The 15,043-nt window shown below is 38.2% G+C and overlaps 1 protein-coding gene and 1 pseudogene across 1 annotated transcript in view; one reads left to right on the forward strand and one right to left on the reverse strand.

Moving 5' to 3' along the window:
- Positions 1-15,043, forward strand: part of TACR3 (tachykinin receptor 3) — an 81,070-nt gene that overhangs the window by 20,314 nt on the left and 45,713 nt on the right. Inside the window, exons 2-3 of the mRNA XM_015096389.4 lie at positions 12,553-12,741; positions 14,704-14,854. Of these exons, the coding sequence (XP_014951875.2) occupies positions 12,553-12,741; positions 14,704-14,854 (340 nt within the window). The remainder of the gene's footprint in view (positions 1-12,552; positions 12,742-14,703; positions 14,855-15,043) is intronic.
- LOC114115255 (14-3-3 protein epsilon-like) lies at positions 751-7,627 on the reverse strand (annotated as a pseudogene).

Raw genomic sequence — 15,043 nt, forward strand, 5'->3', positions numbered from 1 at the left:
AAAAGACAGATGTTGAGCAAGCAAAGAGGGGAGGGGAGGTGCGGGGCCCAGGAGGAGAGGGAAAGAAAAGAAACAAAGAATTGAACATGCATGCAGGTTTTCCATACCACCTTCAACGCTAACCTGCATCAGAGGAAGAGGAAAAGTAGGCAAGAATGAACAGCTGTGGATTGTTGAACTGTTACCAGCACCGTGCTTTTCAGCAACATTTCAGCAGAGTTTGAAATACTTACAGCAAAACCATTACAATAAACTCCCCAAACAACCTTCTACCACCGCAAGTTGACATCCAGTTAATTTTAAACACTGGTATAAAATTCAATTAAACAATTAGAAAAAGGGGAAATGATACCACATACACCTCTATGGTGTGATTAACCTTTCTCTTAGATGCATGCATCACGTAAAATTCTAATGGCTTTTGAATGAATGTAATTTCCATTCTAATGGTGATCTTGCCGCCTCTGGCAGGAGACGATACAGTAATGCTGAAAAAGCCTCTATGCAGTCCTGTTAGTGTTCTTCACCTAAAAGCTGGGACTAGAAAAATCCACAGAAATTCACTCTTGCCTTTAAGAACTTTTGAAAACTGTGTAAAAAAAAAAAAGAAAACCAACAGGACAGGAACCTAAATTCTGAGACCAAATGTAAGAGTCAGATTTGGTGTTTCTCAGTGACAATGAGGGAATTTCCAAGAAGGGTGGGATGGGAAGGTCCAGGGTGGTCAGAGATAGTTTCTCGTGTTGACTTTTATGTCTCACAGATTTTCGTCTTCCACATCCTGCAGTGCTTCCTTATTCTGAAGTCCAGTGTCAGATTATCACGTAACAACTGCATGATAAGTGTAGAGTTTGTACAGCTTTCTTCACTCAGCATGTCCAGTTCTGCCATTGCATCATCAAAAGCTGCTTTTGCCAACCTGCAGGCACAGTCAGGGGAATTAAAAATTTCATAGTAGAATACAGAAAAATTGAGAGCAAGACCTAAGCGAATGGGATGTTTTGATGAACATTCTGTCATTGCAATATCGCTGCTGCTGCTATGTCACCTCAGTCATGTCTGACTCTGTGCGACCCCATAGATGGCAGCCCACCAGGCTCCCCTGTCCCTGGGATTCTCCAGACAAGAGTACTGGAGTGGGTTGCCATTTCCTTCTCCAATGCATGAAAGTGAAAGTAAAGTCACTTAGTCGTGTCCGACCCTCAGCGACCCTATGGACTGCAGCCTTCCCGTCCATGGGATTTTCCAGGCAAGAATACTGGAGTGGGGTGCCATTGCCTTTTCCAGTATCACTAGCAGCTTTATAAGCCACTAGGCTGTTCTCTGCAGCCTCCTTCCTGTCATTTCCTGTGGCAAATTCAGCCTGACACCTGTGGTAGTCCCCTTTCATTTTATAATAGAAAACCTTGGACTCACCAGTGTTAGCTGCTCAAATGATGTGTCCAGTACATCCAGATTGTCACAACATATTGGCTCAGTCTCAACCATTTGTTAATATTCCTGAATCATTTTTAGTTTGTCTTCTCCTCCCTTGTTTTCTTCTTTCTTCCTTTCTAAAATTGTGTACACTCTGAAGTTTTCATTTATAAACAATTATTCACTTATCTCAGATCCCACTCCAGTACTCTTGCCTGGGGAATCCCATGGACAGAGGAGCCTGGTAGCTTCAGTCCATGGGGTCGCTAAGAGTCGGACACGACTGAGCGACTTCACTTTCACTTTTCACTTTCATGCATTGGAGAAGGAAATGGCAACCCACTCCAGTGTTCTTGCTTGGAGAATCCCAGGGATGGGGGAGCCTGGTGGGCTGCCGTCTATGGAGTCACACAGAGTCGGACACAACTGAAGTGACTTAGCAGTAGTAGCAGCATTCACTTATCTATCTGTCCAAATATTTAACAACTATTTGCAGTCACTATTCAACAGTCAAGCTGACTACTATGGATAATTTTTTAGGTGCTAGAGAACACTGAAGAATAAATCACATCTCCAACGAGCTAAAATCAAAGTATGAGCATAATTCTGTTGCAGCACTGAAGACATAAAAACAAACTCTGGATAGAGAGAGGAAGAGAATCTACAGTGTCATTCTGTAATCTGAGTGGAAATTAAAGGATGGATGGAAGTTTTCCAGCCACAGAACTTTAGAATAATGTATAAGCAAGAGAAAATCACTTCAACAAGGAAACCAGCAAGTGAAAAAACCTGAAATTATATCTGAGCTGGATAATTTCCATTTTTCAATTCAGATCTACTCACTGTCTATTCCACTCTTTTTTCTGACCCTGCCCACCAGGCTGACCTCTTCTATAGACTCACTATATCAATAGCGTCTCTTGTTCTCTGGCCTCTTATTGGCTTTACATAATGTAGACCCCTGGAGGGCATGGCAGGAAGAAGATAACTTCTGAGATATATGTACCACTCTTGCCTTTCAGTTTTGCTACAAATTGGCTAAGTCTCCAGCTGTACACATATTTCTTACCAAGTACTTCTTCCTAAGGCTTCATCTCTTCACTTCAGATTAGAGGGTCCTGAATTTATGTACTAAAACAGTGTCTACTCTGGCCAGAAGCAAAGTGGAAAATAGTAAAATCTGTATTATTTCAGGTAAATAATATTTAATATAAGCAAGCAAACATTTGAAGCCTGCAGTGTCTTTATACCCAAAATTTTAAGTGTGTATAAGCATATAAAAATCCAGAAACAGAGCTTATTAAAAAGGCTAATGAAAGGAAGAATTATACCATATACCAAGAACAGTTACAAAATGGAAAAGCTTACTTACTGAGAGTAAGCAGTTATGTCAAAGAATTCTATTTTGTAAAAGACATCTTTCTGATGAAAAAAAAACCCTTGAATCATATCAGAAAAAGAAGTAAATGATAAAGGAAAGTGATCTAGTATTGCAATGAAAAGGAAAACTAATAAAAGACGGCATTAAATGTGAGCTTCTGATGGATATAGGGACTTCCCTAGTGGTCCAATGATTCAGACTTTGCCTTCCAACACAGGGGGTTCAATCCCTGGTCAGTAAACTAAGTTCCCACATGCCTTGCAGCCAAAAAAACCCAAAGCATAAAACAGAAGCAATATTGTAACAAATTCAATAAATACTTTAAAAATCATCCACATCAGAAAAATATCTTTTTAAAAAAGTGACTTTAAAACTTCCTCAGGTGATATGCTAAGCAGAAGAGTGAAGAATCCAATCATAGCTATTTTGGGGGAAACGAGTCATGCTAAGGGGGCTCTAATATATCTGAGAATCTGTTTGGTGAGGGAAGAATGGTAGTGAGCTCAAACAAACACCTAGAAGAGTCGAATGTGATCATATCAAAGATGTATATCTATTTAAAGGAGTCATAAAGTACTGACAATCATTTGAGTAAAATTATATCCTGGATTTGATCATTTCTCCTCAAGGTCCAAAGGGTCTTTATTTGCAGACCCTAAGGATCCATTTTCTTCATGTTACTGTTGAACGAATTATCATTCCTAGAGAGAGTTGCAGAATAGGAAATATCAATGCCACAGTGAATTTCTAATCACCAATTTCAATCACCAATTTCTTCAGCAGTACCTGGCACTTCCACCTATTTCTTTGGCCAACTGGCTCTCCCTTTCTGCAATATTTCAACATTTCTTTGTCTTCCTCAGTCATTAATGTAATTCAGTCTCCAGTGGTGATACTCTGTCCTAAGCAGCAATCATCTCTCACCCAAACAAAAACAGTAATGAGGTAACTTACTTCCCTGCTTCCATTCTTTCCCTCTTTCAATCCATTCTCCGGGCTAAAATCTGATTACTCTCCCTTCCTGATTGAATCACTTCAATTACTTTCGAGAGGACAAAATTCCATGACCTACACTACAACTTCATCTCAAATCACTTTCCCCCTTCACTTTCAGCATTTCAATTACTTTAGCCTTCAGGTCCTCAAGTGCACATGGTTCTCCCACCCTTACCTATCAAATTGTAACAAACCAGAACAAACTGGGTGACTTAACAGAAATTTATTTCTTACATTTCTGGAAGCTAGAAGTCTTAAATCAAGGGGTTGGCAAGGGTCATGCTCCTCTGAAGCCTATGAGGAAATTCTGCCTGCCCTTCCTAGCTTCTGGTGGATTGCTGGGGTCTTTGGCATTCCTTGGCTTGTAGACACATCACTCAATCCTCCATCTTCCTGTGGCATTCTTTCTGTGTTTCTGTTTCCAGAATTCTCCTTTATGCCTTATATTGAATTAGGGCCCATCCTGATGACCTTGTTTTAATTTGATTACCTATATAAAACTATTTCCTCACAAGGTCACCTCCTATGATACTGGGTATTAGGACTTGAATGTATCTTTTATTCAGATCAGTTCAGTTCAGTCGCTCAGTTGTGTCCAACTCTTTGCGACCCCATGAGTCACAGCACTCCAGGCCTCCCTGTCCATCACCAACTCCCGGAGTTCACTCAGACTCACGTCCATCGAGTCAGTGATGCCATCCAGCTATCTCATCCTCTGTCATCCCCTTCTCCTCCTGCCCCCAATCCCTCCCAGCATCAGAGTCTTTTCCAGTGAGTCAACTCTTCGCATGAGGTGGCCAAAGTACTGGAGTTTCAGCTTTAGCGTCATTCCTTCCAAAGAAATCCCAGGATTGATCTCCTTCAGAATGGACTGGTTGGATCTCCTTGCAGTCCAAGGGACTCTCAAGAGTCTTCTCCAACACCACAGTTCAAAAGCATCAGTTCTTTGGCACTCAGCCTTCTTCACAGTCCAGCTCTCACATCCATCCATACATGACCACAGGAAAAACCATAGCCTTGACTAGATGGACCTTAGTCAGCAAAGTAATGTCTCTGCTTTTGAATATACTATCTAGGTTGGTCATAACTTTTCTTCCAAGGAGTAAGCGTCTTTTAATTTCATGGTTGCAGTCACCATCTGCAGTGATTTTGGAGCCCCAAAATATAAAGTCTGACACTGTTTCCACTGTTTCCCCATCTATTTCCCATGAAGTGATGGGACCGGATGCCATGATCTTCATTTTCTGAACACTGAGCTTTAAGCCAACTTTTTCACTCTCCACTTTCATTAGGGGGACATAATTTGACCCATAAAATCACTGCAGATGGTGACTACAGCCATGAAATTACAAGATGCTTACTCCTTGGAAGGAAAGTTATGACCAACCTAGACAGCATATTAAAAAGCAGAGACATTACTTTGCCAACAAAGGTCCATCTAGTCAAGGCTATGGTTTTTCCAGTAGTCATGTATGAATGTGAGAGTTGAAAAAAAAAGAAAGAAAGCTGAGCACCAAAGAACTGATACTTTTGAACTGTGGTGTTGGAGAAGACTCTTGAGAGTCCCTTAGACTTCAAGGAGATCCAACCAGTCCATCCTAAAGGACATCAGTCCTGAGTGTTCATTGGAAGGACTGATGTTGAAGCTGAAACTCCAATACTTTGGCCACCTCATGTGAAGAGTTAACTCATTGGAAAAGACTCTGATGCTGGTAGGGATTGAGGGCAGGAGGAGAAGGGGACGACAGAGGATGAGATGGCTGGATGGCATCATGGACTCAATAGACATGAGTCTGAGTGAACTCCGGGAGTTGGTGATGGACAGGGAGGCCTGGCGTGCTGCGATTCATGGGGTCACAAAGAGTCGGACACGACTGAGCAACTGAACTGAACTGAACTGAACTGAGCTGAACCAGGGACCAGTCTGTAGTTGCGGTGCCCAGACTTCTCTCACTGCAGTGGCTTCTCCCTGGTTGCAGAGCACAGGCTCTGGGCACACGGGCTTCAGCAGCTGTGGCGTGTGGGCTCAGCAGTTGCGATCTTGGGCTCTACAGCACAGACTCAGTACTTGTGGCACAGTGACAGCTGATTCGTAGCTTGTGGATTCTTCCCAGACCAGAGACCAAACCCATCTCACTGGCAGGCAGACTCTTTACCACTGAGCCACTATGGAAGCCCCCACCACTGTATCTTAAAAACAGATCACTTGCTTTCTAGTTTCAAAGATCCATAAATGGAGAGGAATTTTGCTGCATGACAGACTATACACAGAATCTTATGCATTTCTGATAATGATAAAATTTGGAGCTTTTTGAGTTAGTATTTAATAAGATTTTGGACTTGACATTGGAATAGGTAAAACTTTGGGGCATGTTGGGTTAAAATGAATATTTTTATACAGGTGAAGACATTGTTTGGAAATAGGGTCTTTGCAGATGTAAGCAAGTTAAGATGAGGTATGATGGCTTGGGGTTGCCCTTAGGCCAATGACTAATGTCTTTATAAGAAAAGGATGATTTGGACACAGAACAACATATAGGGATGTGATGTAAAGACATACAAGTTTATCATGTGATGATAGGTGGAGATTGGAGTAATACATCTACAAACCCAGAAACACTGAAGGTTGACAACAACCAACAGATACTAGGAGAGAGACATGGAACATATTCTCCCTCAGAGCTTCCGGAAGAAAACAACGACCTTGTTCATGTCCTGATTTCAGATTTCTAACCTCTCAAACTGTGAGAAAATAAGTGTTGTTGTAGGCCATTCTGGTTGTGGTGATGTGTTACGACAGCCCTAAGAAGCTAATGCAAATGTCAAACGCTAATGCTGCAGAGAGATCAAGAAAGTTAAGGATGGAAAGTGGAAACTTGTTTAACATGCAGTTCACAAAGAGTTAGACACGACTGAGCAACTGATCTGAACTGAACTGACACAACAGTAAGTATTTTCATACCTATAGATATGGTGAGTGATGAAGTGGAAATATTAAATTTAGATATTAGTTTGAAAATTTCATCTAGAAACAAAAGAATAGAGAGAACAGTGGTAACCAAAATGGAATGTAATCAGGAAAAGGGCTATTTAATATAGATTCTTAAATATGCCTCAATCTTCAAGAAAAGTAAGTGTTTAAGAGAGAGAGAGGATAGGAATTGTTGAAAGAACACAGAGCACAGATGAAAGAAAATAAATCACTTTCACAGAGACAATAAATTCCTAAAAGATGGATGGAATGCACAGAAATGTGAAATTCTTCTGTCAGATACTTTGGAAACAACCTAATTTATTAAACACAAAGAGGAATATGGAGAAGAAAGAGAACTGAAGAATGGCTGGGAACCGATCAGAGACCCACATGGAAAGGTGTCTGGTAGACAGCAAATATTGCTGAGTAGCTGTCTGCACAATTAACTGGAGATGATCTACTATTGATTAATTGGTGGGTTGCCAGCAATACTGAGACGTCTGATTTTAGGAGCCCAAAACTCAGAGGGTGGAAATGACCCAGTATAATTGCAAAGCAGGTGCAATGAAATAATAAAGGGAAACCAATAAAACGAGTGTCAAAGAGTAGGCTTATCAGGAAATGATACTGATGAAAAAGAATATCTCAACATAATGGGGAATAATGAACATATTGAAACTAAAAGTGCTGGAGAACTGTCAAAAAGATTATTGCCAGAGACAGAAATCTGGAAATTTGACAACCTTTCCTTTCTGAAAATAACTCCTTCACTAGCCAGCAACAGTACCTGAAATTCTATCCTGAAATGTTTATTTTGGGAGGCCTGTTAAAAATAAAAATATAAGCATGAAATACGCCATATTGTTTCCTTGAGTTGTAAGAGAGGAAAAAATAATACATGGCCAGGATCCATTCTATTAATATAAATTGTTAGCAAATTAATGGGGTACATCACCAGTAAGTATTATAAATAAAAATATGGAGAGTAAATACAATTTGGAAAAATGTAATCTATTATACACAATAAAATAGGCAAACATTTCTTGGTTATTAGGAACAAACTATAAGTAGTCACATAAATGATCATAACTTGTATTACATTTATTCAATCAAACCAAGATTTACACACTAAATCTAAAACCTATTAATGTCTCCTACAGTACCATGCTTGGCTTACTTCCCAGGATCCTCAGATATTTCCCTAGGCACATACTCAAACATACTTCCAGGTTCTAGGTGTGGGAGAATTGGATACCTCTCTAAGTCACCTTCTAGTGTGTTAGAAGGTGTATCTTGGCCTCTTTGCCACTTTCCTTGGTAGTTCAAGGCTAAGACTTTTGGAGTTCTTCAGGTAAGGGAAAGAGGATGAGGAAGAATTAGGAAATCAGCAGAGTGGGCTCAGATAAGGGCAGGATTCAGATTCTGGAGCTATGATAGCCAGATTATTCAACAAATTCTCTTAGTTGGAAAACCTCCTCCTTAACCATTATCCCCTAAGCCTTCCTCTTTTTCAAGGCATAAGCTTCTGCTAACTCTATCTTTATTTTAGCACTTCAATTTATCCTCACAAAGAAAAGTTTTAGGCAAAGTTAAAAGAATCCAGTGGGCACAACATCCACCTCCTTGGTAACATAGTTCCATTGGTCTCTGTGCCTTTCCATTCTATTACTCAGGATTCTCACCTCAAAGTCAAAAATACTATTAGACTGCAGGTTCTGTGAAGACAGGGTTCGTATCTAGTTGTTTCACTGCTATATCCCTAGTATTTGGTATAGCTTCTGGAAAGAAGCCAAGAGAACACACTGGTCATAGCAAACACCCTTTTCCAACAACACAAGAAAAGACTCTACGTATGGACATCACCAGATGATCAACATGGAAACCAGATTGATTATATTCTTTGCAGCCAAAAATGGAGAAGCTCTATACAGTCAGCAAAAACAAGACCACGAGCTGACTGTGGCTCAGATTATGAACTCCTTATTGTCAAATTCAGACTTAAATTAAAGAAAGTAGGGAAAATCACTAGACCATTCAGGTATGACCTAAATCAAATCCCTTATGATTATACAGTGGAAGTGAGAAATAGATTTAAGGGTCTAGATCTGATGCCTGATGAACTATGGATGGAGGTTCATGACATTGTACAGGAGACAGGGATCAAGACCATCCCCATGGAAAAGAAATGCAAACAAGCAAAATGGCTGTCTGGGGAGGCCTTACAAATAGCTGTGAAAAGAAGAGAAGCGAAAAGCAAAGGAGAAAAGGAAAGATCAGAAGAGCTAACTCATTGGAAAAGACCCTGATGCTGGGAGGTATTGGGGGCAGGAGGAGAAGGGGATGACAGAGGATGAGATGGTTGAATGCCATCACCAACTCAATGTACATGAGTTTGGGTAAACTCCAGGAGTTGGTGATGGACAGGGAGGCCTGGCGTGCTGTGGTCCATAGGGTCACAAAGAGTAGGACATGACTGAGCAATTGAACTGAACTGAACTGAAAACCCTACCATTTGCACAGGAATTTTCCATGTGTTGTTTGTTCTCTCAGAAATCTTTTTTACAACCTTCACCCTTCTGCTACCTTGCCTAGTCACCTTTTCAGGTTTCAACCCAGAACTCTTTTCTTAGGGAGAACTGATTGATCATCCAAATGTTTTTTTTCCGCTAAATGCACTAAAACCGCCATAAACATTGCCTTTGTAACATTTATTATATTTGTAATTTTAAACTTATTAATGAGATTATTTGATTAATATCTACCTACTTCACTCAACTGTGAGTTCTGCAAAGGTCATTTTTTCTCACTGTTGTATTACTACAGTGTCTGGAATGTTACAGCAGGCGTCCAATAAATATTTGTTTGAATGAATGAATAATAGATCAAACCAAAAATGACAAAAATGTCAGCTTGAAGTTTCAAAATTTCTACTTTCACTTAAATGTTGGTGAGAACATAAATTGATTGCTTGCTTCCATACAGTTTAAGTGAAACAGTATTCTACCTGTAGGAAATAATTCCTCTAACACTAAACTAATAGATTGTTTTAAAAAAGATCACTGAAAACTTTGCAGTTTATTTTGAATTGTCCATGCTGAAGTGGCTGTACAGGACTTTAAACCTACTCATGTCACTCAACTTCTCATTTTAGTCTCAAAATAGCAACTGTCTAAACATTCAAACTGGATTCATAAATTTCCAGTACAAGCAAAAAAAGCAAAGATTATGATAGGATTGAGGAATATTCAGTTCAGTAAAACATTTATTGATAAGTTCTGTGTCTGACTCTGTAAACACCATAATGCAAAACTTCAGTATAATGAGAGAAATGGCATGGTGAGCTACAGTCCACAGCAGGGGGAACAGAAATAACCAAACAAAATTATTGCTTTTATATATTTGACATTTGTCTTTAATGTTACACATAAATGTGTGAATTTACAGACAAAATGTGACTTCTGATTCTTTGGAAGACATATACCTTATATATTTCTCTTTCTCTTCCATAATTCCTCATATGAATAGTTTTATTCAAAGCTATAATCTGTACCTATATAGACTTCAAGGATTGGCAGAACTGGCTTAGAATTCGAATTCTTACCATCTTGGACATTTTTAAACAATGTACTTAAACTTTAAGCCTCAAGTCTTCTTTTCTGTAAAATAGAGATAGTATTATTTGATTTATTGAACTTTTCTGATTGTTAAATACATATATGTATATACATATATATACAGTGTGTCTGTGTGTGTGGGTATGTAATAAGTTGCCTGGTTATGCTTAGCAATCAATACACATTGCTAGAATTAATTTTTACCAACATAAGCATGAGAGGTGAATTTTAAACAGTTTTCAAATTCAAACGTATGCATTTTATTTTCTTTTTTAGGCAGTGTATTTGCTTAAACCAAGGTACTGTTTTACTGTTACTTTTGTCATATCTAACATTCACTTTTGCCTAGTAGCTGTCATTGGAGAAGGAAATGGCAACCCACTCCAGTATTCCTGCCTGGAGAATCCCATGGAGAGAGGAGCCTGGTGGGCTACAGTCCATAGGGTCCTAAAGAGTCAGACACATTAGCTGTCATATATAATAAATTAATATTTTCTTTAAGTAAATTACAACTAAAGCTAATATTATGAATAGTATATAAGTACCAATATATCACTGAAGATCTAGTTCTACCTAATAGTTGCAAAGCAAATAGCAATAAGCAAATTAATGAATTACTCATGTTGAAATACTTATTCATAAAAGTAAATGGTTTTGGTTTAAGTAATATTCATTCTTTGATAAAACCGTTGCCTTTGAAAAACACAAAATGGTAAACAGTAAAAGTAGTATGATTAAATAATATGCTTTATTGAGAGAAATGCCAAGATATAATTAATTTAGCATACATTATTTTCTACTCTGACTATTGGCCATAAGTTGGCAATGAGCCATATTATCCAATTTAAAACTAGAATTTGATTCTCCCAGACATAGTGTTACTGTTTTACCAAGTGAATAAAGCTTGACTTTTGTTACCATATTCAAACAGTTTCTAATTTCCCAAAACATTGCACTCTAAAAATAATATGTGCTTAAGGTCCATCTAGTAAAGGCTGTGGTTTTTCCAGTAGTCATGTATGGATGTTAGAGTTGGACTGTGAAGAAGGCTGAGCACCGAAGAATTGATGCTTTTGAACTGTGGTGTTGGAGAAGACTCTTGAGTCCCTTGGATTCTAAGGAGATCCAACCAGTCCATTCTGAAGGAGATCAGCCCTGGGTGTTCTTTGGAAGGAATGATGCTAAAGCTGAAACTCCAGTACTTTGGCCACCTCATGCGAAGAGTTGACTCATTGGAAAAGACTCTGATGCTGGGAGGGATTGGGAGCAGGAGGAAAAGGGGACGACAGAGGATGAGATGGCTGGATGGTATCACGGACTCGATGGATGTGAGTCTGAGTGAACTCCGGGAGTTGGTGATGGACAGGGAGGCCTGGTGTGCTGCGATTCATGGGGTCACAAAGAGTCGGACATAACTGAGCGAATGAACTAAACTGAACTGAACTGAACTGATGTTTCTTAGAGCCTTAAATATATGTTCCTATAACAATTATTTTATATATAGTTACGTAGACACTATGTAGATTTGTATGATATAGTATGAACTGTTTTGGAGGTAACAGCATAACCTTAGTCAAACTTGGTTTATTCGTCCTTATCTAAATCCTGAACCATGTCTCTGGATGCTTTTCAATGGATATGTTGACAATATCTTTCCTAGGGATTCCTCATCTTTGTCAATCATGTAGACATTATCTATTAGTTCTCTAGAATTTTCTTTTTATAAAGTTAAACATACACAAGAAAAATGGAGGTCTTAGGGTACAGAACTCATATTTTTTAAGCACTTAATGCATACATTTCTGATTCCGTTCGGCAGAGTTCTGATAATGTGCTAGGCACAGCACCAAATAATTGATACCTTTCACTTGTATTATTTCTGTTGATCTTGACTTCACCATTAACAGGGGGTGTTCTTATTTCTATTTAAAAAAAAAATAAAGTTGAAATTCAAAAAAGTTAAATAAGTGACAGGATAGGATTTGAACCTTGATCTGCCTGATTGATAAGACTATGCCATAATTACTCTATGCTGTCTCTATGCAAGCGAAATTTTTACTAATTTGTTTGCTAGAAAAGAGATAACCATGGCCCTTGAAAGTCCTTTGAAACTCACTTTAAACTCTGCTAACAAGAGACCCAACAAAATGATTTTGTTTGTTTTTATACAGGTATATGGCCATCATTGACCCCTTGAAGCCCAGACTGTCTGCCACCGCAACCAAGATTGTCATTGGAGGCATTTGGATTCTAGCATTTCTACTTGCATTCCCTCAGTGTCTTTATTCCAAAACCAAAGTCATGCCAGGCCGTACTCTTTGCTACGTGCAATGGCCAGAAGGCCCCAAGCAACATTTCACGTAAGTTAATTACCTATTATAATCTTCAACTAAATGCATTGAGCACTTAAGGAACTATAGGTTCGGAGCAACAGTTAAGCAGATAAGGCATAGACAGTTCCTTTAAGGGCTCAAACATCGGAAAAAAAACACATGAAAATACTATACTATCTGTATATTGTACAGTCTGATATGATCAATTAGTTTGTATAAATTACAGTGATTTCTAATGGGAAAAATGTGATGAAAATATGGGGTAGCTCTGGAGAGTTTCCAGAGAAGATGATAAGATAACTGGAGATGAAAGCGCAAAGGAAAACCAGGTTGTTCTGGATTACGGAATGAGTGAGAAGGATGGAACTGAAACCCAAGGTGTGGATTGCTCTTGTAAGAAGCCTGGCTGAAAGGAAAGGGAGTCTTGGTATGTTCCTGGTTGTGTTCCTTTCTTTGTTTTAGCATTAAAAACTTAAACACTTAGGTCAGAAAGGAGATAAGAATGCTACATGTTAGACTTTGGTATTTCATATTTTGGACACACCTTTAAAAAAGCAAATTAGAAAAACAATTGTTTCCATTTTGTTTTTTATTCTGACCATTTAAATTTTATTTCAAATAAAATTATTATTTAGTGATCTGTTTTTTTCCTTTAAAAACTAACAAATAATGCAAATACAATGATCATCTTTTAAAGCAGATATTTTATCAAACTCTGCTCTACTCAGAGTCCAGATTTTTAAAGAAAAAGATTGAGGAGTGTTTATTAAAGGAAAAGCAGGCAGCAGTTATTAAACTGAGGACTGCATTCTTTCCATTATGTAATACTAATATATCTTATTTGTATGATAGCAAAACAAAATTATTCATAATAATAAAATCAAATTATTTGTTGACTGAATCAATTCACCACTGACTTTAACACTTAATAAGCTATCAGAAAGACAGCTTTACCAAATAAACACAGATATTGAGATTAGTATACCAAAATTTTAATTACTTTAAAGCCTTCCTAAGACAGTGGAAGTCACTCAAAAGTTTATACAAATTCTAATTTGGCTATTATATTATTGGCTCCTGTCTTAGTCCACCATAGTAATATTTTTATAATTTTTATTGAAAGCTATGAAATCCCAAAATTTAGTTTGATAATTTCTAGTATAATGACTTTGACATGACTAATACCTCCATATGTTATTTACCAAATTTAATGATATAATCAAAATGTGCCAAGACTTTGATAAAACTCTAATATGACTCAGAACATCTAGTTACATTTTTTTTCCTTTAGAGGAAGAATGATTTATTTCAAATATGACTGATGTTGCAAGATGTATGTAATAGATTTACACAGAAGAAAATGTATCAGTTGATCAGTTTACTCTGTGCCATCTCTTTTCCTCTGATTATCTGTTTAATTAGGTTAGCCTAGTGATTACCAAGCAAAGGAAAATACGCATCTTGAAGCCTCTAGGCAAGGGGAAATGTGCAGTTTAAACGAGCTCTGTATGAATGCTATAGTTTTCATATGTGAAGTAAAAATTAACAAATTTAAACTGGTAGTATGTCGATGATTATAGATGACAATAGCTGGGACTTCCCTTGGTGGCTCAGTGGTAAAGAATCCACCTCCAATGTGGGACATGCAGAAGCCATGAGTTCAATCCCTGGGTCGGGAAGATCCCTGGAGGAGGGCATGACAACCCACTCCAGTATTCTTGCCTGGAGAATCACATGGACAGAGAAGCCTGGTGGGCTACAATCCACGGGGTTGCAAAGAGCTGGACACAACTGAAGCGACTGAGCACAGCACACAGTACAGGTGACAGTAGCTAGGTGTTTTGGTGAAATTATAAAATGAGGACTTAGAAGAGAAAATGTGGGCTAGTCATTGGCATTTTCAATTATGACTTAAAATGGGATGAATTCAAAGTCTCATTATTTTACTCCAATATGCTCTTCAGCATGTACTTTTCTTATTTCTTGCAGTTACCATATTATTGTTATTATCCTGGTGTACTGTTTCCCATTGCTTGTCATGGGCATCACATACACCATCGTTGGAATCACCCTCTGGGGAGGAGAGATCCCAGGGGACACCTGTGACAAGTATCATGAGCAGCTAAAGGCTAAAAGAAAGGTACTGTTCCGTATAACTTTCCCAGCATTTGTGTAAATTGTGGTGCATCAGAGAAGGGAAAAAAAAAATCTAGTATGGCATTTTAATATATAATTTGATGCTTTACTTCTACTTTTATTTTTCCCCCTTCTTTCTTCTTTTTAAATTTTGCTTTTTTTTATCTTCTATAAGACACTAGTCATGTACAAT

Source organism: Ovis aries, chromosome 6 (genome assembly GCF_016772045.2).
Source record: "Ovis aries strain OAR_USU_Benz2616 breed Rambouillet chromosome 6, ARS-UI_Ramb_v3.0, whole genome shotgun sequence".
In the NCBI taxonomy this organism is placed as follows: domain Eukaryota; kingdom Metazoa; phylum Chordata; class Mammalia; order Artiodactyla; family Bovidae; genus Ovis; species Ovis aries.